Raw genomic sequence first — 27,688 nt, 5'->3', positions numbered from 1 at the left:
CAAGGAAGAGGGGGCAGTAGGCTAAGACAACCAGGAAAAGAGGGTACATTCTATATGGTTTGGCAACTGTAGAGAAAGGAGTTCTGGTGGCATTTTGGTGGGCGAGGGGGCATGACAGAGGCAGGTTCTGGGAGAGTGAAATGTGAGTGAGCAACAAGGAAGCAAGATGGCAGCTAAACAATGAGTGGAGGACATTGGGTGGGAAGGTCACCTCAGTCTCTGGATCACAGGAAAGAAGCAGAGAGTTCAGGATGCTTTTGTAGGATCTGCACTCAATTCAGCTTCTGTTACTTCCCTTCTTCCTCCTTTCCTGCTTCCTCCTTTCTTGACCCCTCTTCCCTTCATCCTAGCCATCCCTCTATAACTGCATGGTATGACCTTGGCTGTCACAGAACTTATATTCTGGCAGGGAGATAGGCTTTAAATAATCAAAGGCCTTGACTGATATCTTGACTATTTATAGTCAACCTCACAAATAATTGATTATCACTTAGATAAGTGCTACACAAGAAAAGTAGAGAGCTTGGAGGGGGCATATGCATGGAGTTTTACTTTCTTTTGAGTATTGCTTCCTACAGGCAAACCAAGAAGTGAAGGAATGTACATTAGAAGCCACTGAATATATTAGTTGACTATAAAATATCATTTGTTTGGTCTCATCGTGAGTTTGAATTTCCAACCAAAGACCACTTTTGCCTTTAATGGAAAAAGTCAAACTCTCTGAGTCCGTTTTGACTCCTCAGTCTGTATTAAACAGGGACATAATAAAGGTAATTAATGCAGTGCTGACTGTGTCTGACATTTTTCCAAGAGACAAGATGAAAAGAGACGATATACATCTCAAAGGATAGGAAATCTCTGGTTTATCTTTCACAGCATAATGAAATATACTTTTATCATTAGAATCAAGTAGAATCTTATTAAGACTTGCTGTGTAAGGTAACTCCAGAAGAAAATGTCTGTTGCCCTTGACTACCACGTGCATATTTGCTTTTTGTAATGCAAGGAATACTTTTAATTGCCGGTGTTAAATTCTCTGAAGTTAATTTCACATCACCTTGACGTTAAGCTAACAAGCAGACAGGGTCATTCTTGGTTTGTAAACTCTGTTGTCTGGATCATTTAATAGTATCATATTCAAGAATGCAAGCAGCAGAGAATTTTAAAGAAAATAACAGTGAGGGCTCAGGACTATGAAATAACTCATTGGGAAAAAGGATTTTTTCTTCTTCTCCCCTTTCACTGCTCTGGCAAAAGTGGGTTACATTTTCTTTCTTCAGAGAGAGAGATCAGTATGGGTTTTATGCCAGAGGCCATTTTAATACATGAATGATTTGTAGGTAAATTTATTGTAGCCAATGGATGCATTCAACTGTGTAATAGAAATATTGTCAAAAGCTGGGATTATTATTTAAATAAGTGCAGTGTTAAATTTGATTACATACTTTTTAAAGCTAATAAAACATTTCATTGCTCTCAAACTATTTCCCATAGTCCTATTTAGTCAGAAAACATAAATTAAGTGAGGCTCTGCATAGAAAATTACCCAGGCTTTGTGTCGATGGAAGCATGCATGGAAAAGCTTGGCGGCCTCACAGTTTAAAGACGAAAGGATGTAAAAGGGGTTGGCAGGCTCCTATATAGGCTTGTGGGGACACTTTTCTCCTTGAAGAATTACGGAAAATGACTGCCTAGGAGAATGCATGCTTGAGATGGCCTTGGGGGTATGGAATTGTCGGGAGCCTAGGGTGCATCAGAGGGAGGCCCCTCTTGCCTTACTTATCTCAGGTAGAGAAAAGACACCCAGGTTGACAAAATTCTGTTCACTTGGACATAGAGTCTCCAGAAACATTAGCCACTTGCTTTTTAAAAATTATAATTGTTTTCATTTTAAATAAATCAAAGTGGGGTCTTTGGATGCCAACATGGGTCTGTGACATTTTAAATTGTGCTATTTGCTGAGCTTATCCTGTGACAGGTCTTCATTTCCACCAAATGTCAAGGATCAGTGCCTTGCATTCATTTTAATGAAATATTGTGCTGATAAGGGTTATGAATGCCAAGTTTAAGCTGTAAATTACTAAATGTCGGGCTGCTTTCTGCTTTGTGAATTCACCAGGGAGCAAGCTAATGAAGGTTTCTTTCTCACTTCTTCTTACAGTTAGGGATTCATGGCTATGCCTTTGCAATCACAAATAATGGATATATCCTGACGCATCCAGAACTCAGACCACTGGTAAGAGAAATACTTATTTCTGTGTTTCTCCTTTTATGATTTTAAAAGGTTTTCTTCAGTTCTACAGTGGACACACTTTGCAGTTTTCACTTGAAATGCTCAATTCATAATACTGTCTGTGAAAAGCTGTTTTAATAGTTTATAACTAGCATTTTGACATATCATATGCAAATAATATAGGGTAAATATATTTGCTATCATGTTTTTACATATAAATCCATATATGTCTTGCAACTTATTTATTTCATGTTTGCCAATATATGTAAAATTTTAAAACTCTGTTCAGTTTGAAATATACATCATAATAGGTAGCTTTATGAAACAAATGATCTCTCACCCTCCAGCCTGAAACAAACTTAAAGAAAAAACGATCTACTTATTTATTCATTTTGGAACTTGCTAGGCCTTCACTGCCGTGGACAGGCTTTCTCTGGCTGCAGTGCGCAGGCTTCTCGTTGCAGTGGCTGCTCTGGCTGTGGAGCACCGGCTGTAGAGTGCATAGGCTTCAGTGGCGGCTGCCCACGGGCTTAGTTGCCCCGTGACATGTGGCGTCTTCCCAGACCAGGGGTCAAACCTGTGTGCCCCACATGGGCAGGCGGATTCTTAACCATTGGACCACCAGGGAAGTCCTGAGACCAACTTCTTGAAAATTACATTTGATACAACAAATAAGAGTCAAGATCCCTGGAAATTCATATGATGGAGTTGGAACATTACCCAAGCCCGGTGCCTGCTGGTTTGAAGATACTCAACAATATCTTTTGTGTTTCATTGAAACCGTTGAGATTTTCCCCCTTGTCCTGCCTATGCTGTATCCAGTAGCACTGTTTAGTGAGCTGACATGTAACCATTTTCTTTCAGCATTGTTTTAGCTCTCTTTGAAGTGAGTGGAGTTAGGCCTAGTCCAAGACAGCCCAGAATAGCATGGTCCATTCTGATCCCTGGGGAGAGGCTGCCTGGAGCACTGTGTTTAGGAGGATTCTGAAGGGCAGCCAGATTTGGTGCACTGTGGATTCTGGAGGGGCATGGCAGAGAGGGCACCACATGTTTGCACCCCTGATCTAGTTGCAATGTGTTGACAAAAAGACATCCCTTTTGGTCTGTGGTTAGCCAATTTTAAAGAAGATATAAAAGTATAAAGAGTAATATAGTAAACTCTACTTTTGAATGTCAAGAAAGTATAGTTCATTTCCTATAGCTGTGCACACATGCACACACACACACACACACTCACACATACCCATCCACTCCACATGTCTTTTTTCCTTTCATCAAAATTAGAAAATATCAGCAGTGCCTGCTATGCAAACGTTTATTTGTGAAACATCTTGTGGACCAGTTTGCTTCTCCCTTGAATCATTGTTTAGAAGAAGTTCGTGTTTTAGCTCCATCACCATCCAACTTTGCTCTAATCGCCCTGGTATTAATGGAGTCATGGCCACATCATATGGATCCCATATGCATGCTTCAGGATGCAACTTAAGGTAATACTTGACTTCAACAAGCTTTTTATCAAAAAAGGATTGAATTAACTGGTTAGCTGATTCCAAACTTAATTCAGAATTGCTGAAAAGTCTGACTGAAAAACCTACCTAACTTTTTAAGGGTATTTAAGTCTAAAAGTGTATTTAAGTTTAAAAAGCTTAGCACAGTACCCATTTCTAAGTCTTGCAGTTGGGGTTGCTTGTTGAGGGTGGTAGGAGATATATGTTTGATGTGGCTGACAGTAGGCTCCTAGTGCTTATTTATTCCAAGTTGGAGTGAATCAGAGTAAATGAAGCAATCAAACCTGGATCTTCTGCCAGTGAATGAATTAACTTTCCTATTTATCAGCTTTTAAAGAAGGAATAAAATGGAACCAGATGTCAGAAGGGTCACCAGGGTACCTTCCCTTTCTCTATAATGTGGAAGTGAGCAGCTCCCATCTGTGCAGTCATTTCAGAGACTTTCTGGTCTTTCACATCTCCTGGTCATGCAGCAAATGGCCTGTTTGCAAATAATCCATCTCATGGATTTCAGAACTGTAGCCGCTGAGAGGGCAGCTGAAAGGCTCTTAGAAGAATAGGCCAACCAGTCAACACTGATCATCTCCTGACAGTGCAAATACCCACAGATCCAAGTCATTTCTGTTCTCTCTGTTGAAACACTGCAATGAATGATTTCACTGGAAATGGCAGCTAGGGTCAGATTCCCATAAATGCGGTGGCCCAAGCAAATGCTGCACATCTCACTTTTGAGGACCCAAACCAGATGAAGCTTTTTGAAGCTGACCCACAATAAGAACATCAGGAGTGGCCAGGTCAATGGACCATCTATCTCATTTTTTCCATCTGTGACACTGAGGCCATGACATATTTAGAAGAGGTTTGGTGTGATGCCCACTGTTGAGGATTCTGTGAACTAACCCATCTGTGTAATCAATAGTGGATGTTAACCCTCCCTGAGTTTTGTATTTTCCTGCTGGGAAAAAGACAGCAGTGAAGTGGAAGGAATTCAACTTCAGCAGTACATAGGTTATCCTTGATTCCTAGTCCCATCATAAACCAGCTGTGTGACTTTGGGCAAGTCACACAGCCTTTCTGAGCATCATTTTCTCTTGTAATCTTGTCATAACTAAAAAGTATAATATTATGGGTTGTCAGTGTAAATGGGATAATACAAGTAAAGAGCCTTGTCTGACAAATCAAGGCCAGGATATTGTGGGGACCGTGGCAGTTCTGTGGGCATTCTGTTTGTGTTTTATTGACTGCTATAAAGATTGCGAGGACTCGGTGATGGTGGATGCTTGCGGGGGTAGGGGCTGGATTTAAAGAACATTTTTAATTATTCACCTTGTTCAGGTTATCATGATAAACATCAGTGAGGGATTGTATCCACACACACATGAGTAAACAGACAGAGTCCTTGGGATGAGTAAACAGACAGAGTCCTTGGGATCATGCAGTCTGCATGCAGTTCTACTTTCAACCTGACATCAACTTAGTCTGTGCAACCTCAGCTACGCCTGTCTGTGCCTGTCTGTCTCTCCCCCTAGCTCTGTCTGTCTCTCACACATTCACACCCTTATTTTTCTTGGTCAGCTCTGAGCTAGAAGAAAAGCAAACCGTAGCTGTACTGGGAGGTTCTGTGTGAGCCCAGGGAACCTAAGTGTTTTGTTACTGTTGTCTGTCTGTTTTTAAAGTAGCACTGAGGATATGCTAGCAGCTGCGGTAGCTAAAGTATGCCAGTTGAGAATCAGTCCGCATGGGGGAACAGCCCAGCTCGGCGCGTACAGGTAGTTTATTTGTCTCTGTCTTGTTCACCTGAACAACAAACGCAGAAAACTGACTCCCTCGTTCTCCCTCACCACCAGTCACTCAGCACAGAGGAGGGACTTCGAAGGAGAAGGAATGAAAGAATCCTCCCAAGTCGTTTCATTTCCAGTTACTTTGGATCCTTCAGGATAATGTTATGTAATTAGGGCACTTCCCCCAGAAACCTGGTGTCTGCACCAGACGTCTGTGGACCCAGTCAGAGCCTCACCCACAGCTGGGGACAACCAGCAGCAGCAGCGTGCTTGGCCAGCTCTAGCAGGGAATCCTCACTCCAACCTGACAGGCCTTCTCCAAGCCCAGTCATACAGTTAAATCCTTGTTACAAATGGATGTTGCCCTCGGTTCTGGCCGAGGCTGCCAGATTAGCACAGTGGGTGTGAGTGGGAGATTGTGGCCAGCATGGGGGACGGAGCCGACTCACTTAAAATAACTCCTATTCCCTCTCCATCTGCCACTGAGGTTGTTTCTGCCCCTGCAGCCAGAGGAAAGAAGTGGGTTTCCTGAAGCACAATACCAATATTTTTCTAATTTGTCCAATAAAATTTTCCCCCCAAACTTAATATTTGGCTTGATTTATCCAGTATTTTCTTTCATCTTGTATGATTTGGGTGTGAATCATGAAGTGTCTCCAAAAACAGCTCAGATGTAGGAGCCTTACTCAGCAGACTGGCTTTGGTTTAATTGGCAAAGCTGCTCAAGCAGGACTTTTCTGTTGATAGCTGGGCTGTCTGTAGTCTTTCTCCAAGTGTTTCTCAGTCACTTTGTCCTTGCCACCGGCTTGTGACTTCTGGTAGACTAACTGATGCTGATTCAACATTTATGTGGTTCCCAGCATGCTGGGATCCATGTGTTAGAATGGGGGCTGAAGGAACACGTGGGCTGGGGCCATCTCATGGGTGGGGACTCGGACAATAGCGAAGCAAGAAGGATTCAAGTCAGACCTTGAGGAATGATTTTTGAGTTGTTATTACACATCTGGAAGTTTTTTCCTTGGTCTCTGCCCCTCTTTAACATTCAGGTTAAAACTATTTCAAAGCGTGGTTACTTAGAATTACTGTCTAGATCGATTTTTCTTGCACTTTATTCTTCTCATAAAGTTCTTTGAGAGCTTTACGAATTTTTCTTAAAATGTGGAACCCCTAATATATCTTTTTTCTTTTGCCCGACAAAGCATCGAGGGAAATAAAACTAGGAAGGGACCTCCTTTCACATGATCTGGTTTTCTTTTGAGATTTTGGTAATCCACGTGCCCCTCCGTTTTAGAAAAAAGGGACATCTGAGTTGATTGCCTTCCCCATGGAGGCCTGGAATGTGGACCTCATCACACCACCAAGAGAACACAAAAAAGGCTCCTTTCCAGCAGCCACAGCACAGGCAAGGCTCCACAGAGGAGCCTGGGGCAGACAAAATCTAGGACTTGTTTCCATGAAACCACGTTGACATTTGCCAAAAGCTGTTTGCTCTGTGTCTGCAAGCCCAGAAGATGGGGAAGGATGCTGAAGAGTTTCTATTCTGGAGAAAAATTAGCCAGTCCCATGGGCCGCTGGGCTAATGGTAGATGAGATGGGGAAAACCCTCAGTCCCTTCCCTCAATATTGGCTAGATGGCTACTATGTTCTAGGGCTAAGCAAGCTGTCCAGAGTGGCTGCGGGGAAGTGCTCCAACACGGAGAGCTCAGAATCAAATAGGGAAGATAAGACTTGATATGTAGGGTGGAGAAGTAGCCATAGATCCAACTAGGGAAAATGCATTTTTGTATCTGTTATTGTTGTAGGTCTTAGTAAACTTTGTTTCACATTTGTTGATCCCTTTTTGTGTGACAGACACTGCTCAAAGTGTTTTAAGTGGTTAAAGCTTTTGATCATGAACTAATTCACTAGCAAGCTTAGGATGCAGAAACAACGGAAAGGCTCAGAGGCTCAGAGAAAGGGTGTGCGGACGCCAGGCTGTGTGGAAGGTGGGTCTGGAAGGCAATCTGGAGTCAGATTGTGGACAACCACGGGCACCAGGAGCATCTCCGTGAGGCAGTGCATATCCTCATGTTACGTACAGGAATCTGAGGCACCAAGCAATCGAGTGGTTAAATGACTGGAAAGAGTCAGAACCAGGAGCCCCCACATCAGTTGGGATGCGCTAAATTCACTCTTCTATATTGGCTGATTCTCAGGAAATAGGAAGCAGAGTGGGAACCTGATCTTTGCAGCCATGTGGATGAATAACAGGGTCATCACCAGGCAATTACAGTGAGCTTCTGCCTAGACTAGTACTGTCCAGGAAGAATGTCATATGAGCCACAATCATGAGGTGCCTGTGTAAGTTAACATTTTCTAGTAGCTACATCTAAAAAGGAAGTAGGTAACCAAGCTGTACAGCCCAGGCCAGTGTGGGGAGGGGAAGCCTGAGCCGTCAGGCTATCTCCATCAGACCCCGGCCATTTCTGTTGTTCTGTCAAACTCAGGTGAACTCTCCAAGGAGTCCAGATTCTGCAGATGACAATGACATCTTCCTGTTCCAGAATCTCTCCACTCCCTCTGGAAGTCAGTGTTCTTGCTGTTCCCACAGGCTGAGTTCTGCTTGATGTCACCAGTCAGTCCTTATGGACTCCTTGACTGTCCCCATCCCACTCCAAATGTTGATTCCATTTCTTTGTTCTTACGGATGCCCAGCCACTTCGTTTTTCCATGCCTTTTTGCTATTGAACATGGGTTATAGATTGGCTCTGGCAGAAGGTCATTGAAAACACAGATTGACACATGGACATTCTGACAAATTAAATATTCTTACACCATTGTCCTCTCATATGGAATGAAATGGACATCCTATGGACTTATGTAAATATGCTAAATGCTAAGCAGACTGAGGAATGCCTCAGTCTTCCTTCATTTCTCCTTCCTGCTCAATGCAAATGCTAAGGGTTCTTCTGAGTTCAACAAGTGTGGGTGTGGCCTTCACCACTGCCCTTTTCTGCCCCACTCCCCACCCCAAGTCTACTCCCCTCTCTCTGTCACTCTTGACAGGCCCTCTGTCTTGGCTTTCCTAGATAACTTCCGTTCCCTTTCAGCCCTGCTCTGGACACCTGTTTTTGTACCCCCTTCACCCCAGCATTATGCTCTTAGCAGTCAACGTGGGCTTTCACAGGCATCACTCAGTTGATCTGGCTTTTCTTGGCATCTAGAGTAAAACCCAAACTCTGGGCCATGGCCCCAGCTCCCTACCGTATCTGACTTGACCTCTCTGGCCAGCCAGAGTGGTGTGGCTGCCTGCTGTGCTCACCCCTCCTTCAGTCTACTCCAGCCCTTTTGTCCATCCCTCAAAAGCCCCAAGCTTCTCTCCGGTCCAGATTCTTGTGCCTACTCTTCCCTCTGCCTGTAATCTTGTTCCCGATACACCTGTGACTGCCTTTGTCCCACCTTCCATGTCTCATCTCAATGTCACCTCCACAGAGAAGCTTCCCTGCTCTCTGACCAAAGGAGCCACACACCTCCCTCACTTCCCATCACACCCCGTATTTCAGTTTCCTCTGATCACTTATCACTCTTGGGAAAGGTCTGTGTGTTCAGCCTCTCCCACACGATCCCTTGTGAATTCCTGTGACTTTGCTGCTGCACCGAGGGAGTGGTTGATAGATACTTCTCGGTAGATTTTGATGGCGTTTGAAGGATGCTGATGACTAAATATCTGGGTACCAATTTTCTACAATAAGTGAGAAGTGCAGGTGCCACATGTTTACCCATCAAACACTTACTGAGTCTTTGCTTCATCACATGCAAAATTTGAATCTCATGTAATTGGTTAAGTTCTCCTTTCTTTCCGCCCCTGCCTCTGCTGGACTGCAAACATTCATGAGATGTTCCTCACGTCAGGCACTGTGCTAGCTGATGGAGACAGAGAAGCAGGTACAACAGCATCTCTGCCCACAAGGAGCTCATTGCTACAGGCCAAGAGGAGTTATGTGCTCGCGGGGGAGGCATCTGCTTTTCTTGAGGAAGGCACCCTGAGATGCTGGAGGGCTTCCCAGAAGAGGTGGCATGCACACCAATTTCATCCACAGCCTACTGTGAGGGACATTTCTTTCCAGACTCAGCAGGGGTCCCACACACTTCCTGAGATCTCTGTCCTCATGCTGGACCAAGCACTGCTTTTGATTTCTGTCTCTGGTCTCAGAACCATGCATTCTGCTGGCCCCAACCTGCTGGGGTGTAGCGGGTGGGAACCTGTCATCGTTTATATAACTCTGTGGCTTCTAAGACTGGAATCCCATCTCCAGTCTTCAGCTCTGTTCTCTGCTCAGACTGCTGGGAACTGAACGAGACTGGCCAGTAGGTGGCGCACGGGCACCGCCGTGTGCCCGCTCCCTGAGCACATTGTCAAAACACAATCCTTTTATGTCGGGTCTGAATCCATCCCGTTTTATTTTAAAAGAAAGAATCATCGGATGCTTAGTATATGTATCTGCTCAGAGGAGTGTGTTCTTGGAGAAAAAATAAACAAGACTGTGTGACCCCCATGGAGCGAGCCTGGTAATTTTGAAATACATCCTTTGGTGAAAGAGAAAACAGAGCCTCGCGTGCTTTTCTCTTGATGAAATGCTGAGAGCAACGGTTGGAGCCTCCCCAGTCTGGACACTTGAATGGAAGACTGGCAGCCCTGAGCAAGGAATGCTTACACCTCGTGAGCTTCAGGATGAAGCAGGTTAGAGGGGTGCCTGCCTTTCTGTCCTGCAAACCTCAGGAACTCTATAGCGCTTGGTCCCCAAGTTCTGTGGCCGGGTGTGTACAGGGGCACCTAGGGCATAGATAGGATATAGCAGAGAGTGGGTTAGCAGTGACAGTGCAGCTGTTACGTAGAGTTTTAAGAACCATGCTGTGTGCTTATCATCTTTGTGTGTTTTGCCTCATTAAGTCTTCGTAGCATCCTGTGTGTTAGTTCTTGTTTTAGAGAGATTAACTGATGCCTAGGCCAAGGACTGTGTCAATCAGAAAGCAAATTTGACTCAGTCTTTTTTATTTTTATTTTTTTTGACTCAGTCTTCAGAGGGAAAAAAAAGACAACTATGGACAGTGTGGTTTTCCATCAAGTTAAACCTCTTCAATTGAACAGACTTCCTTAATTCTGAAGCAGTGTTATAAGGCTCTTTTATAAAATGAGAGTTGGGCGGTGGGCCTCTCTTGGCTTCTGCAGACAATTTTCCTCTTTGCTTCTGCTGTCTGCTCCTGCACACCACCTGCATGGCACTCAGGGTGGCATCTTTGATCTTGGCCTTGGATGGAGTTTAGCTGGTGGGGAACTCACACCCAGAAGAAACGAGAGGAGAGTGCAGTGGATTGTATATTCAGCCCTGTGTCCCTTGGCACTGGCTGCACCCAGTCTAAAGCCACATTAGCCTTTTGTTCTCTGTGGGCTGCTGTGATTGTTCCTTCCTCTGTGCCTTCATGCAGAGTGGAAGAGAAGGGCCCCACTGCTTGTGACTTCAGGGCACTACACCATTTCTTATAGTTCCCTACACCTGCCCCACTCTTACAATAGGCCCTTTATTAAAACTTCCTTAATTAGCCAGCTTGACGATGCCATATGCTTCCTGCTGGGGTCCTGACTGATACAGAGGTAAGAGTTAGATGGAAGGTTTGTTTCTCTTAAGTGCTTACTAGAAAAAAAGGGGGGGGATAAATAAAGGAAAAAGAAGAAAGGGAAGAAGTAAGAATGGAAGAAAAGAGGGAGAATTACAAGGAAAAAGATGGAGGAAGGAAGGAAGAAAACCAGAAAGCAAGAAGAAAAGGCCCTCCATCCTGTCCTTCATTTATTTATTCATTCACTCATATTCATTAATCTCACATTGTGGTGGGAACACAGAGCTTCCAAATACACTTTTATTAAATTCCTCTTTGCTCAAGTGATTAAGAATTGGTATCTGTTGCTTACAACCAGAGCAGCCTGGCTGATACAGCTGTGGAATCCCCGAGTCTGGGAACCATTGCTGGGTGTGGCTCTAACCCCTGCTCTCAGGGAGCACACAGCCTGTCGTCCCCCGCTGCCTCCCACTCCCACCCCCAAACCTTCCTCTCCACACCACTCTGTGCCCTCAGCCCACCGGACTTCTTGCACAGGTCTTTGAGTTTGGGCTCCATACTACATTACAGAAATCCCTCGACACATCTGTCCCCTCACTGCACTGCAGGCAGCCTGAATATACCAATCAGTGTCTTGTTCACCCTTGCATATCCAGGGCCTGGTAAAATACCTAGGAGAGGAAGTGGAATAATAAACAGGAGAGAAGACCCACAGATAGGTAATTGATTACACAATGACACAGTATATTATTAAGCACCAGAGTGGGAATACTGTCAAGAAAGAATTTATAAAAGGACGTGGTGTCCAGCTGTGACAGGGGTGGCTCGAGAACTCTGCAGGGAGCTAGTTTGCAGCCTGTAAGCTTCAGTTCACAGGTTGTGATCCAATCCAGCACATTTGGAAACAACAAAGGGCCCTTCAGACACTAGATGTGCATTGCCGGAGCCCACCTTCCCTCTCACCTCTCCTTCTCTCATCTGGCATGTATTATCGAACACCTCTCTGTGCCAGGCGCTCTTTTATATGCTGGAGATCAAGGGATAAAAACAAGACTGACACAACTCCCCCTTCATGTGGTCATGGATAAGATATGTTGTTTTAGGCTCATAAGTAAGCAAATAAAAAGTATTAACCCATTTTGGATAACCTCTCCAAAGGAAGGAAGGATCTGAGACAACAATACACTAGGGTCATGCCCTACTTTTAGTTGAATGGTCAAGGGGAACCCTTCTTGGGGATGACATTTTACGCTGAACCCTATAGCCCTGAGGGGGAAAAGAACTTGCTGTGCCAAGATAATGGAGACTAGTTTAGGCTGAGGGAACCATGTATGCAAAGACCCTGAGGCACGGGGAGACCTAAGATGTGTCTGGAATCTGTGAGTAGATTCAGAACAGAATTCCAAAGACCAAGGGAAAGTGCCTTGAGGTTTTGTTGGTAAATTCCTATTTGGAAACATGCTTAGTGCAATAGTTCTGTGGATGGCCCGCCCAGGCCCCCTCAGCCCTCACCTCCATGGGTTCCAGCCTGGCTTGCAGCTGCCAAAACCCTAGTGAAGACTTTCTGTGACTTCTGGAGTTCACTCCTTTCAAGCACACAGCGGGCAAGGGGTGCCGGGGAATTAGCATCCTTCCACCAAAAACTGATGAGCACTCCCACCTCCCGGTGGGCTCCCTGGAGGCACCTGCTGCACACTGGCTTCCGGACCCCTGCAGTGGGATTCAGGTTGAGGTGCCCACAGTGCCCACATGCTCCATGATGCAACTTGTGTTGGCTGCCTGCCTGTTGTCTCTGTCTCTGAGTCAGTTTGCCATGTTCCTACAGGCATTTCTTGGCAAAGTAAAAACTTTGCCCTTAAATCCTGGCCTTAGGATCTGCTTCAGAGGAGAGTTGCGCCACGATCCCAGTGGACTGATACATCTCTGCAAAAATAGATTTGCTTCAAATACAGTTCTGTGTGCGTATAGACCTTTGCTTTAAAGTGTTGGGATCAGGCACGTTTCCCATTCTGTTTCTGGGGGCTGTGCATGTGTTCACCTCACATCAGCCTGCTTGCACTGAGAAGCACCAGGGAGTGTTAGCTTTATGCTGTTAATAATGGAGACGGCACTTTAAGGGAATTTGGTTTAGAGATAGGATTCTCTGCTACTTTATTGTTTTGCAAAAGGATTTGATGAGGACAGAGCTTTTCTTTACACTGGACACACTCTGACCTTTGTTTTACTAGATTAATTTCATATCTAGAGTGCCCCATCTTGGATGATGAATTAGCAATAAAAGGCTCATCAAAATGTAATTACAGGCAATGTGTTGAATAATGATCTCTTAAAAATTCCTATAGATTTGTCTGCACCTCCTTCCCCTCATGGGGGAAATGAGTGTCAGCTGCTAGCTACTAGCCTGGAGTCAGGAATGCAAAGCCTAGCCACATTGTGAGGCTGAGATGGAAGAGCTGGCTTCCATCATCGTCCAGTGTCATCTAATTGATCAATTGCTTCTCTCCATGTGATGCACATCTTTATATAATTTAAAGGGCCATCTCCATGGGGGTAGGAATACACAGGAAGTGGAAACTCAAGGCAGAGTGAAACCCTCACCTCCTCCATCTGCAGCAGCCTGTTGTGGGGAGCGAGTTATTAATTAAAATGTTAACTGTCCAGACAATAGCAGGCAGGCCAGCATGAAGAATGCTGGGAAGTGAGCATTAAAGCTTTTATAACTGTAAATTCCAGGAAAGTTTGTTCCTCCTTCAAACAGGCAAACAGAGCCATCTGCATCCAAGAGAAGGCCAAACTGGGCTGGTGAGTGAGGTTAGGCCTCCCTGGGGAGGAGTCAGACTGGTTTCTCTCCAGATAGTTGGACTGGGAGAAACCTAGCCTTACCCCCAATGTACTGAGGAGCCCTGTAAAACCTGCAGCTTGAGCTGACAGCAGAATATTCAAATGATTCAACAGTATAAGTGCCCACACTCATTTGAATAACTGAAGAATTCAGTCATTTGAATGCCAGTGATGATGCCTCCGCGAGTTTACATTTTAGAAAGACAGTGCATCTGAATCCCCATGAGAGCATTAAATTGCTATCTAATTAGCAGTCCCAAATTATATATATTTAAAAGATAATTAAAGGTTTGAAGGCTGTTGGAATAGCTGGTTATACATTTAAATGAATCACTAGAAATTTGTTAGTAATGTGTGGAGTTTTCTTTTATTTTTTGCTTCCCTCTTTGAAGTTCAGTAGACCCAACCTTGAGGGGTTAAGTCTGGTAGCGGTAAGATAAAGGCAGATGTTTTTAATTATTGCAACTCAAACCTCCAAATAATTATAAGCAGCTGTCATTTTTACATAATCCTAAATGATAAGACGCAAAGAATGCAAATAAAAAGGTTGAGAGCATGGGCTTTGGGGCACAATCATTTACTCCCCACCACACCCCTAAACTGACCATTGCCCTTCTTTGAGGAGGTGCCCAGACCATTATGCACTTCACTCAACTTTTATAATCATGTGACAGGTCACGTGTGTTTCTGAACACTTCCCAGCTGCCATTTCCACATACTCTGCGGATGTTTTCAGGGCAAAGGGAAACACGAATGCATTTGAGATATTCAGTTTGGCTAAACCAGACAGGGCTTTTGCTGATCATTATTCTCACTTACCCCTTTCTCTTTGGGACAGGACCTGGGTGACCCCACCCCCACTCCCACAAGCATACCAATAGCTGGCATTTCTTTGGCTTGTGGCTGGGGATTTCATAAGATCGAGTGCTTTTGTGCCTCAGCTGGCCAGGGCCAGAGATCCCAAATGACAGGCTAGCCTGCCAGCCACAGCCCAGGGAGCTCTGGGTTCAAGTCTGAAATGTGATGCTTTGTGTGCCTGTCTGTCCCTGGAAGGACAGAGACCACCTGAGGAGCAAGTCAGGGGACATTCATCATTGTCACAGTGGCTTCTTTTTGGACCCAGTGACTACAAAACCAACATCCCACAGATAGAGGCACACATCTTACCACAGGCACAGTGGAGGCCAGACTCTGCAGGAGACAAATTTAGAACACATCTGAAAGGAACACACACACACACATACACACACTCACACACACTCCAAATTAAATCAAAAGCCCGAAGAACCTTCTGCTAGGAGTGCTCAAGGCAGATTTAAATAAACAAGGACCCCACTTGCCAGAAATGTACCCCAAAAGAAAGAAATGCTCAGTGAGATAAGCTTAATTTCCTGGGATTGGGAAGGATAAACAGAGGAAAGAGGAGAAAAATCCTTTATCTGGGACATTCAGAAGCTGACAGGCATCACACACGGAGTACTGTCCCCTCTCCCCAACATAGAACCAGAGAGATTTCAGAAGTATATCCTGGGTATTACAATCAGTTGAAATACTCTATTTCTCTCAGATGCCTGCTCCTTGCCCCAGAAAAGCTTCCTCTGGAGTTTCTAAGTTTCTTGCTACACTCCAGGAAGAGAGTCTGGGTGTGACTGTGACAGGTAAAGTGCTTATTTCACTCCCAGTACTGCAGCAGGTTTGAGAATACTGTGGATTGGATGCCTTTAACTAATACCTATTTCATCCAAGTTCAAACACAAGTATAAATTGTACTTTCATATATATTTCATGGAAAATTTCCTTTGAGAGGTAACAATTTGAAACTTAGCTCTACTCAAGTGGAGTTCCAGGGAGCTTGTTGAGGACAGCCACAGGTCACTTTGCCATCATCAACTTACTGTGCCCTAGAAGGGCACATCTCAGGCAGGCACCCAGCAGCAACCTCAGGTTTGTATATGGGAGGTTCACCGGTACACACTTCTCAGTGGAGCAGAATAGTGCCTGAGGCTTTGTGTCCAGGGTCAACTGCAGCTCTGCTGCTGTCAGCTGTGTGACTGTGGACAAGTTACTCAACCTCCTTCCATTCAGTTTCCTCCACTGAAAAATGAGGACAAAAATAGTGTCTACTGCATGGAATTACTATGAGGATTAACTGACTTCATGTTCACAAAATACCTAGAATAGGCCAGACATATGGTAGGTGTTGTACATGCTTATTAAGTAAAGACCCATTATAATTTGCTCATTCACTCTGTTTACTCATTCCTCAAATATTCATGAAGAATCTACTCTTTGACGAGTACTCTCTTAGGCACTGCAGGTTTGATGCTGAATAAGTTGTCCAGTTGCTCAGTCACGTCTGACTCTTTTGCGACACCACAGGCTGCAGCATGCTAGGCTTCCCTGTCCATCTCCCAGAGCTTGCTCAAACTCATGTCCATTGAGTCAGTGAGCCATCCAACGGTCTCATCCTCTGTCATCCCCTTCTCTTCTTGCCTTCACTCTTTCCCAGAATCAGGGTCTTTTCTATTGATTCAGCTCTTTGGAACAGGTGGCGAAAGCATTGGAGTTTCAGCTTCAACATCAGTCCTTCCCGTGAATATTCAGGACAGATTTCCTTTGATGGACTGGTTTGATCTCTTTGCAGTCCAGGGGACCCTCAAGAGTCTTCTCCAACACCACAGTTCAAAAGCATCAATTCTGCAGTGCTCAGCTTTCTTTATAGTCCAACTCTAACATCCATATGTGACTACTGGAAAGACCATAGCTTTGACTAGGTGCATCTCTGTTGGCAAAGTGATGTCTCTGCTTTTTAATATGCTGTCTAGGTTGGTCATAGCTTTTCTTCCAAGGAGCAAGCGTCCTTTAATTTTGTTGCAGCAGTCACCATCTGCAGTGACACTATTTCCACTGTTTCCCCATCTATTTGCCATGAAGGGATAGGACCAGATGCCATGATCTTCCTTTTGTGAATGCTGAGTTTTAAGCCAACTTTTTCACTCTCCTCTTTCATCCTCTTCATCCTCCATCCAGTCCTCTTCATCGAGAGACTTTTTAGTTCCTCTTCCCTTTCTGCCATAAGGGTGGTGTCATCTGCATATCTGGGGTTATTGGCATTTCTCCCGGCAATTTTGATTCCAGCTTGTGTTTCATCCAGCCCAGCATTTCACATGATGTACTCTGTATATAAGTTAAATAAGCAGGGTGACAATATACATCTTAGACATTCTCCTTTCCCAATTTGGAACCAGTCCGTTATTCCATGTCTGGTTCTGATGGTTACTTCTTGACCTGCCTACAGGTCTCTCAGGAGGCAGGTCAGGTGGTCTGGTATTCCCATCTCTTTAAGAATTTTCCACAGTTTGTTGTGATCCACACAGTCAAAGGCTTTGGCATAGTAAATGAAGCAGAAGTAGATGTTTTTCTGGAATTCTTTTGCTTTATCTGTGATCCAATGGATGTTAGCAATTTGATCTCTGGTTCCTCTGCCTTTTCTAAATCCAGCTTGAACATCTGAAAGTTCTCGGTTCATGTACTGCTGAAGCCTGGGTTGGAGAATTGAGCATTACTTTGCTAGCTGAATAAGAAATACCTTTTTTCCCAAAGGTACATGGGACAGAGGGAAGGAGACAGGCAAGGAAGGAACAACTTTGCACTATAGCAGTACAGTGTGGTAGTCACAGAGATAGAGATACCACGGGAAACTGAAGAGGACTCAAGAAGGACCTGAACCGACTGGGGCCAGGCCAGTGTGGACTTCCCAGAGGAGCTGATGTCTTGACTGAGTGCGGAATGGCCGCGCGACTCTGAGTTGGGTTGGAGCGTATTGGGAGCAGGTGGAGTGGCATGTGCAGAGGCCTGATGGCAGGAATGATAATGACACTTTTTGGAGTCAGCACAGTCTAGCTGGAGAGTACGGAGCCAGAGGCCAGAGGAGCAAGCAGAGGTGGTGTGATGGGGACGTACGGCATTCTGGAATGTTGGACATCATCCTGCTGGGCATGAGATGTAACAAGGATTGAAGGCTGAATGGTAATATGTAGGGTTACAGACGAACCTCCCTGGCTGGACTTGGGAAAATGTATTGAACAATGGAGTCCATCCAGGCAGGGGTGCTTAGGAGACATGCACTGTCATTAAGGGAGAGGTATCACCGTGACCGACACCAAGCTGAGCACAAGAGGGATAGAAAGATGCCATCAGTTCTAGGAGACACTTGGTAGAAGCAATGGATGCAGTCCTTCGATGAATCTGGCTACTTTGCCTGGCCCGCTGGCCTCTTCCTCTATGATAATCATCTATTCCAGCCTTTACCCATGTCTCCATGATCACAGGCGAATATTAGAGGACTCAGTCAGCCTTGCGGGGGACCTTTGGTTTTCCTATAAGTTATGAACAACATTAGAGGACTGTTGGGCTTATTCAGACCAGCATACATCCAGAAACACTTTTAAAAATATATATTAGTATAATTGAGAATCACATACAAAAAAATTAAAACTAAACATTTTGCTCAGTCACCAGTCCAGTGGGCTGGGTGGACCAGTGGTGGATAAGACTATTGAATTTGGTGCTGCTGCTGCTAAGTCGCTTCAGTTGTGTCCGACTCTGTGCTACGCCATAGACAGCAGCCCACCAGGCTCCCCCGTCCCTGGGATTCTCCAGGCAAGAGTACTGGAGTGGGGTGCCATTGCCTTCTCTGGAATTTGGTGTTAGGACATGGCAAAGATAGAGAGGAGGTGAGTGGAAACGATGGTCATGTGCATTTAATGGTGCAAAGCGCTGTGTCCTCAGGGAGGTGCAGAACAGGATCCCTCCTGAGTGAGAAGAGAGAGAGACTCTAGCTGGAAGGATCAGAGAAACTTCCATGGAAGATGTGGCCACAAAAATGGATTTCTACATGTCTTTTCCTTCTTTACAAGTATCCTTAAAAATCTTTAGCAGAAAAAAAGCAAAAACAAAATAAAGCTCCCCTGCCAAGCAGCTCCCCAGATTACACACAAACATTCACACATGCACATACAGTGAAGGCTCAGCAGTGTGACGTAGGAACCCGAGGCAACAGCAATGGCAGCTGGCTTGGAAGGAACGATTCCTTTCCCTCTCTTGTGCCTCCTTCTTTTTACTTCACTTGCAGAATGTTTTCCTTCATGTCAATAAACACAAAGACCTTGAAAATGAGAGATATCTGTTCTGAATACATCGCCCCAACAAGGGATGAGACTGGGGCTTTTTTTCACAGTGACTGAGCTAGTTACAGACACTAGGAATGTTACAGAGGACAGCAGAAAAGCCAGCACCATGGAGAACCCACCCCGTGGTGAACAGTTAGCTGTAGCGTCATTTGAAGACTGACCCATTACTGCATGGCAGTGCTGCTTGATACTAATTTGTGATATTACTTGAGTGAATAAGGAAATTCATTGTCTTTGCTGTTTTGAAACTGGAATCAATTCGCGGTGCCTAATTGTACCCCATGTTCAAAATGGTCTGACAGGTTCCACAAACCCAAGAGTCTTTTGATATATAATTAACTTCTCAAAGGAATAATGCCAAATAAAGTTCTGTAAATGCCCCACCCCCCAAAAAAAGTTGCTTGTCAAAAGCCACAGACATATTCTCAAATTATAGAGGTCCTCTTTTTACCCAAGATGTTATCTCCTAATTACTCAGTGGTCTCTGAAGTCTTTATGTAAAATCAGGTTTGGGATATGGCACATTTCCATGCTCAAGAATTCAGTGCAAGTCTTTGAATTTTGAAATTCATTGTTAAGCCTGTCTTGCATCTAACCTTTGCCCAGGAAGCTTTAGAGACCATTCTGTCTCAAAAATGTTCTAACCTATCAGATTAGCCATCTTCTAGGCACCCACATGCATCTTTATTTTGTATGTAGCCTTCATGTACACCCTTCTTTCTTCTCTGGAGAGGTGGTCTTTCCTCAGCATCACCCTCTCACCTGAGTCAGCGGACCTGAAGATACCTCTCTGTTTTCCATCAGAGTCCCCTAGTCCCTGTTCCTTTGCTGGCACAAATGTTCTTCCCGCTCCAACCACTCAGTACGATGTTCATTTTTATGACTAACTTACTATTACAAGACAGACTGGCTTTTTGAGAAGGAGAATTTAAATCCAGTCACCAGGTAGTAAGCCACATTTGACCCGCAGAAGAGATGATGGTGGGGCTGGCCACTTCCTCCCCACACACAGCGTGTGACTCATTCCCAGTGATTCAGAGGACACTAAAGATAAAGGTCAGCTGGGTTTTCAAAGCGGCCGGCTAATTCTTGTTTTTTTTTTTTTTTTTTTAAATACCAGTGCTGTTACAGTTTTAGAGTGATCAAAAGGATTTTGTAATCACACTAGAAGAACATGTAGAACTTTTCATCTTTGAGACACTTAAAAACATTAATTAATAAGAGCAGGATACCTTTTAGGAAGAGGGAAAAGCTTGTTGTCTCGACATGCCCTTGTTGCCTCTCTCCCACTCTCCGACTGCCTTTACTCACCCCCAAGGCCCTGTTTCCCTCGGTATATCTGGTTGTCTCATCTTCCCATGAACAGGAAGGAGTTCAGCTCTGAATGCGCTCACTGGAATTTCTCTTCTGCCACAGGGCCTATGACATCCAGCCATGTGTCTTCTCTGAGCTGCTGTGTAATTGTACAACCAAAGGGTCCCACTTCTGATGGAAACCCTTTATCAATACCATCAGGTACTACCAGGCTTCTCTGAGGCCTTGAGTTGGATTTGGTTGTCAGGCATCATGTGAATAGGATATCATACATTGGACATGTGGCATGATATTGTACTTGTTCTTAACCTAAAACTGATTCTCGCACCCCTGGCCATCAATGTTAGTTTCAAGGCAGCCCCTGTGAGTTGGCTGTTAACAGAGACATGAATGGCCCATGGGATTGGACTCCCGAGGCAGTTCTGCAACCATTCACATGCCAGCTACATGAATCCTGTCAGTGGTTGCCTGGAGTTGGTGAGAAGGGACCACGTAAGGAAGGCAGTGCAGAGGGTGGTGAAGAGTCGGGAAGGAGTCCCCGTTTCCCTGCCTGTTAGCCACGCCACTGTGTGACCAGCACCCCTGGTCTCTGTGTTACTCCTCTCATGGAGTTGTGAGAATTAACAGGAGATGGGTACAGCACTCAGCACCATACCTAGCACAGGAAACATACCCTCTTCAGGAAGAAGGATAGGGGGTTGAGGGGGAAGCTAGCCAGCAGAAAAGAAACAAATTTGTTTTTGTTTTTGTTTTTCCTGAAAGCAGTCACTTGGAAAGCATAACAGATTGGTTGCTACATTTTATAAATTCTTGTTGGAGAAACAATGAACTTAGAAAACTGAAAACAGTAACCGCTTCAAAATACTTGTCCTTTGGGAAAGATAATAGAGTGTCCCCTGGTGATTCCTGGGTTGTAGTAGCGAGGACAATCTTTTTTCATTTCTTACACTTTTCATTATTTTCAAATTTCTACAATGAACAGTTGTTACATGTATAGCCAGGGCGAGTCAGCAAGGGGTGGGGGTTAGGGGGGGCTTAAAAAAATGTTCTGTTTAGACTGTAGCGTGTACAGCAGGGACTGATACAGACCCCTGGGATTCCCTTTCCCTAGGGGCACCTCCTCTGGGGCAGGACATACTATGACAGTAAGAGACCTTGATTTGCAAATTCTAGGGGGAAGAGACCATTACTGTGTCACAGGCCCCTCTGGCCACCTGCCCTTGGGACCATGTCCTTGTTTGAGACCCTTCCTTTTGACCTTGAGAAGAATGGGCCCTGAAGCCAGGTTGAACTGCCTCTTTAAAGGACTAGAAAAATTAGTAAACAGCCATACTGTGAAGGGGCTTCCCTGGTGGCTCAGATGGTAAAGAATCCACCTGCAATGAGAGACCTGGGTTTGATCACTGGGTTGGGAAGATTGCATGGAGAATACTACTGCCCGCTCCAGTATTCTGGACTGGAGGATTCTATGGACTATACAGTCCATGGGGTTGCAAAGAGTTGGACACAACTGAGCGACTTTCACTATACTGTGAAGAACCGTTTTAATGAGGTGGGCTGCAGTGTCTCATGAGCAGTTCCCACTGCTGACCCAGTAGCTTATTGTCCCAGCTCTCCTTGTCAGGATGTTTGCCGTGCTCAACCGAATCTATGCCCATTTGTTCCTCATGGCAGCCCTGTGTGTTGAATGATCTTACCTCCGTCCTGCAAAGGAGCATGGTGTGCTGGGAGAAATGCAGGCCAGCCCTGGGCACACAGCCTGTAGGTGCAGACCTGGGTCAAACCACAGTCTCCCTCTGGGGCCCTGACTTTTCCCTGTTCTCCTAACTGGCCTGGTGAATTGTGACCTGCAATTGGAGGGCAGAAGGTGATCCTTCACACACAGCTTCTGACTGAGTGCTTTCCGAAGGCTCACCTGGGCCTGGCTCGAGGCCTGATGAATAATCAGCGTCCAACAGGATTTTGAAAAGACCCTGATTCTGGGAAAGATTGAGGACAGGAGGAGAAGGGGACGACAGAGGATGAGATGGTTGGGTGGCATCACCGACTCAATGGACATGGGTTTGTGTGGACTCTGGGAGTTGGTGATGGACAGGGAGGCCTGGCGTGCTGCGGTTCACGGGGTCACAAAGAGTCGGACACGACTGAGCGACGGAACTGAACTGAACTGAACAGTGGTTTTGGATATGTGAATGGACAAATGAATGAATGAAGGAAGGAGTAAAGGAAAGAAGTGCCCAGTGGCCACTAGGTCATCCTCTCTTGTGCGTGGAGGAGAGAAAGACGTGTTGCCCTTACTTCTCAAACAGCCACTTAACCTCTAAGACAAGAGGAAACCCAGGGCCTCAGAGGAGGTGGTGAAGGTATCCACCGGCTGAGGACCGTGACTGCCTCCGGAGAGAAACGTTTTCCCAGACAAGGCTGGCTCCCAGGCCCTGGCCACACTCCTTCTCCAGATGGCGCAGGCTTTGGGCAAGGCCTCTTCCGCTCCAGTTGTGGGCCTCTCACCCCCATCTCCTTCCTTCCTGTTGGCAGCGTGGAGCAGCACGAACTGTTTATCAGTTATTAGCACACATAATATTTGTTTCACAAAGGCTGCATGGATGTGTGTAGCTGACTTCCTTTAGTCTTTCCCAAAAGAACACAGAAAAGCAAAGGCATTCTTGTTTCGTTCAAACCCACGTGAACATGGCCATCACCTTAGCCAGTCCCTTTCTGCTTCCACAATCTATCTGCAGGTAACACAAAGGGGCACTCACGTCCAGACGGTTCAACGCTGCCAGGAAGGTTCTGGCACTTACGGCAGACCCCCAGTGGTTCCGGCTGGCTCCTCAGATGGGTGCCCTTCTTCCCCCGTCCTTCTAGGCCACAGGCTGGTTTGGTGTGTTCACCACATCTGGCCTTTATTTGAAACTCCACCTCAAAGTATTTCATAGCACAGAATATCTTTCCTTATTAAATTCTCCCCCACATATTTTTTTCATAAAACAGGCACCAAAAACTACAAACCTACCCGTGGCTCTCAAAGTATCTGTTTATAAACCTTTGGAAACCGTTTGCAATTCGTTAATCACATTTTCAAAGGAAGTTACAGTTTATAGATACACTAACAAATGCCATATCCGATGCCTCAGCCCCAGTAACGAGATCCTCACGAAGGGGAAGGAGGAGTGCGGCTGGGGGACCTGGGATCCACCCCAGGCCAGATCCCATGGGAGAGGGGAGATCGGACCTGGGAGTCAGAGGTTCGAGGGTTTAGTGCTTTTTTAGTCACCCTCAGACTCCATGGCCACGCACATGTCCTCTCGGGAAAAGCAGGTACAGAGGGTCAGCAATGCTCAATCACAGTGGACTGTCTTCATTAGCAGTGAGGTGTTCTACAAATCACAAGTTTCTAAATAGTCATTAAAGTACCAGAGTTTGTGAACACTTCATTTAAAATGTACTTTAAAAAAATGGTTCATTAAAAAAAAAAACTAAAGACACTAAATATATACAGGTTGAAAATGATGACTACTTATGCTTGAAACCTAAGACAGCTTTAAAAAAAAATCTTTAAAAAGAGAAGGAGGGTAATGTGGAGAGAATGTGTTGGTACATGAAACACCCAAGAGTATAAAGATTGCAGGTGAAGCTTGATCCAGGCACGTACACCATGCTTTCAGGACTCTCTTCATGTCTTTTCTCTGCCTTCCCTGCACTGGCTTCATTCTCAGGAAGGCTGTCTCCAAGCAGTGGCAGAGTTGGCTACGAGGAACTCAAGTTCCCCTCCTGCCTTAGTGATCCTAGTAGACAGAGAGCTACTTTTTCCAGATAAATCCAAGAAACATCCAGATTGAGTCTCATTTGGGTTGGTATGAGTTGTGTCCCCAATCCTGAGCTACTCACCATGTCCTGGAGAGTTGTGGGTCTCCTTCACATACTCGGGTCCTTCACTGGCTTCCTTCCGAACCAGGATGGTCTTGCCATCACTGGAACTGCATTTACTGAGTGTGAGGTCCATGGAGATTCCCTATAGGAAAACCAAAGAGATTTCCCTGAAATATGTGGGGGATGAGTGGCGGTGGTCCACAGCCCAGGTATCTTCCTAATGGAGGTCTATTCTCTAGCTGAGTAATAAGTTTTTTCTTTTTTTTAACTTTTAAAAGTATTTATGTATTTATGTTTTTGGCTACACTGGGCCTTTGTTATTGTGAGGACTTTCTCTAGTAGTAGCTGCTGCTGCTGCTAAGTCGCTTCAGTCGTATCCGACTCTGTGCGACCCCATGGACTGCAGCCTACCAGGCTCCTCCATCCATGGGATTTTCCAGGCAAGAGTACTGGGGTGGGGTGCCATCGCCTTCTCTGCTAGTTGTGGCAGTTAGGGGCTGTTCTCTAGCTGCAGCGCCTGGGCTTCTCGTTGCTGTGGCTTCTCTTGTTGCTGAGCATGAGCGCCAGGTGCGTGGGCTTCAGCAGGTGTTGGGCTCAGTAGTTGTGACTCTTGGGCTGTAGCGCATGAGCTCAGTAGTTGTGCTGCACGGGCTTGGTTGCCTCGCAGCATATGGGATCTTCCTGGACCAGGGATCAAACTCGTGTTTCCAGCATTGCAAGGTGGATTCTTAACCACTGGAACACCAGGGAATCTAGCATTCTTTTACCAAGAGAAAAGATAAAGTGGACTTAGGGTCATCATTCTGAAGTTTACTCATTGTCCTTGACCTGTTTTATCTATGCAACAGCCCGTTGACTTTTTCGTTTGTTACTCAAAGTAGTCACTCTGCTACACTACTGTATGGATTTCTGTTTGTATTTTAAGAGACTCGGCCATTAATGAAGACTCAAGTAGAAAGTATTGACTGTTTCATACCTACTTCACTGGTTTAGCAGACATTGTAGAGGAGCATTCCAAAGGGTATATCCCTGGTCCCGTCTGTTTCTTTCAATGCAGTTAAATTAGAGACTTGCTGGAATATGATGACTTTCAGGCCAGCACACTGGGAAACCTTTCCTCCCCTCACTCTCTAGTCTCTGCTAGTTTCTTGAATACTAACAGTGCAGTGTACTGAATTTCTTGAGTGGTTTGATTAAAACAATGAAAGAAGATATCTAGGAATGGTCAAAAGTCATGGGATCCATCTCTGTGGATTCCACTTTTGCCAGGTATCATCTAAAAGGACTTGGGTTCTTTAGCACAGGTATGAACTTTTCTGCCAGGAGAGTCTCCAGTCCCAGCCTGCTATTTAGTATGTAAGTATCTTACACATGAAGAGGAGGCATATGAGGTTGACTATATGACACCATCATCTTCAACAAACATCTTCTTCCTGCCTAATGTCTGCACAACAGTGACCCAACAAATTATTCAGTGGGTCTCCTTCATGTCAAGGAAATGACGTATTAGACATGTGTTTGCCGTGAGCTAGTGTCTTCCCAAGGTTATTACTTTTCCAGGACTTCTGCTAGCCACATGCATATTAAAGGTTTATTCCATACTGAACTTGGGGTGTGCTTGCCACCTTACATACAGTACCTAGTTAATTGTTTCAGCGTACCTTGGCTACGGAGGTATTACTGTTTTTCATAATTTTGCAGTTGAGCAAGGAAGGAAGGAGGCTTGGAGCAGCTGAGTGCCTTACTTCATGTCACATGCTCAGTGAGCAGCAGAACCACTGTGCTCACCTCTTCTAACAAAGACAGGGACACGCTTTCTCTGAGGATGAAGGACCTTGGTGGTCTTTTAAAATCGCTTCCCTCGTGTCTCAGCTGGTAAAGAATCCACCTGCATTGCAGGAAACCTGGGTTCGATCCCTGGGTTGGGAAGAGCCACTGGAGAAGGGAAAGGCTACCCACTCCAGTATTCTGGCCTGGAGAATTCCATGGACTGTATACATGGACATGTATAGTCCATGGGGTTGCAAAGAGTCAGACACGACTGAGGGACTTTCACTTTCTGAAATTTCTTTACTTGCAGTTGAAATAACATGAGGCTTAGCTGTGAAAATTTGGTCAGGGGCTGGGGGTATGTGATATACTGGCTATGTGACCTTATTTAACTTGCTGTAGGCACCATGGGGAGTAAATTGACTATAGGTAGGCAGAATTAAGAGTGATAAACCACAAATGAGTCCTTGGGAAAGAATGAAGCACTATTTAATTGTCTTTACTTATATTCCTAGGACCTTGTGCTTGCTAGGTGTCCAATAATTGTATGTTGACAACGTGATTAAAGGAGGATTTTGAAGTGATCGGTGGAAGAACTTCCTCCAGAAGACAGAATATGCCTAGCATTAGACCCCCCAAGAGACCATTATTTTACCTTTATTGGTCAGAAGCTGAGCTGCAGAAACTTCTGGGCTGCCTAGTGGCTCCCAGGAATTATCCTTACCAATATGGAACCTGGGGACCATCAGTACAGGTAACAGAGGTCTGAAAATGTCTGACTGTAGGGCTTCTTAGCATCGTGTGCCCCTCCTGCATCCCACCTCCTCACCCTGAGAAGAGGCGACCACCCTACTGCCCTCTTTCCTGTTCCACCCGCTCAGCCCCAGCCCGACTCTCTCGAGGGCCAAACATAGTGAACTTTCCATAACAGGATCCAACTGTGAATCTGCTATCGTTTACAGCGGCTTCTGAGGGAACCACTTCCCTTCCTCTTCATCTGGAGTGGAGCTGATGTCATAAAACTGACCGTGACTGTCTGTTAATTGAAAACCTGAGAGAAGGGAGTAGAAGGCCGGTGGCCCAATATGGTCAGAGCCCACTCCCCCTTAGAGTTGGGGCAGCCTTCCTGGGTGGTACGGGCGGACACCCCAGGACACCCCAGCGTCCCTGAAATGCAGCGCAGAGGGAGAACAACTTAGCAGGAAAACTGCTGAGCCCATCTGGCCCCGCAGTGATGGGAGATCTGCCCTGCCTGGCCTCTGTCTCCTAGATTCCACCGCGGGGCCAGCGTGGACCTCTTTGGTCCCATACACCAGCGGTGATTTTCTTCTCCACGCCAAGTGCCTTCTGAGCAGTGTCCAAAATGGTAGTCTTAAAACACCTAGAGTGATGCTGTATTAGAATCCTGCCCATTAAATCCAAAGCTGGCTAATTTAGAAACAAAAGGAAAGAAGAAAAATAAAAGCTATACATACATATGTATTTTTTCCAGTATGCCATCAGCCATATCTTTTGAACTGGCAAAGGGGTTGCTTATCCTGAGCCTGCAGCAGAGGGCAGACTTTCCTACATTATAAATACAGC

The 27,688-nt window shown here is 45.3% G+C and overlaps 1 protein-coding gene across 6 annotated transcripts in view; it reads left to right on the top strand.

The window, feature by feature from the left end:
• The window catches only part of CACNA2D3 (calcium voltage-gated channel auxiliary subunit alpha2delta 3), a 900,680-nt gene that overhangs the window by 694,005 nt on the left and 178,987 nt on the right, over positions 1-27,688 (top strand). For 4 of the 6 annotated variants that reach the window (XR_015151529.1, XR_015151528.1, XM_086367461.1 and 1 more), the window contains one exon: positions 2,162-2,236. Coding sequence is in view for 4 of the 6 variants with exons in the window: in XM_086367461.1 (XP_086223587.1) it covers positions 2,162-2,236 (75 nt within the window). In the remaining 2 variants the exon portion in view is untranslated. Of the gene's footprint in view, positions 1-2,161; positions 2,237-2,639; positions 3,415-26,619; positions 27,570-27,688 lie in introns of those variants that run through there. The other 2 variants (XM_086367463.1, XM_086367462.1) reach the window with 2 other exon arrangements.

The sequence above is a fragment of the Bos grunniens genome, chromosome 22 (genome assembly GCF_055505025.1).
Source record: "Bos grunniens cultivar Pamir isolate PY7600 chromosome 22, Bosgru_T2T1.0, whole genome shotgun sequence".
Classification (NCBI taxonomy): domain Eukaryota; kingdom Metazoa; phylum Chordata; class Mammalia; order Artiodactyla; family Bovidae; genus Bos; species Bos grunniens.
This window is presented reverse-complemented; position numbering and strand designations above follow the sequence as displayed.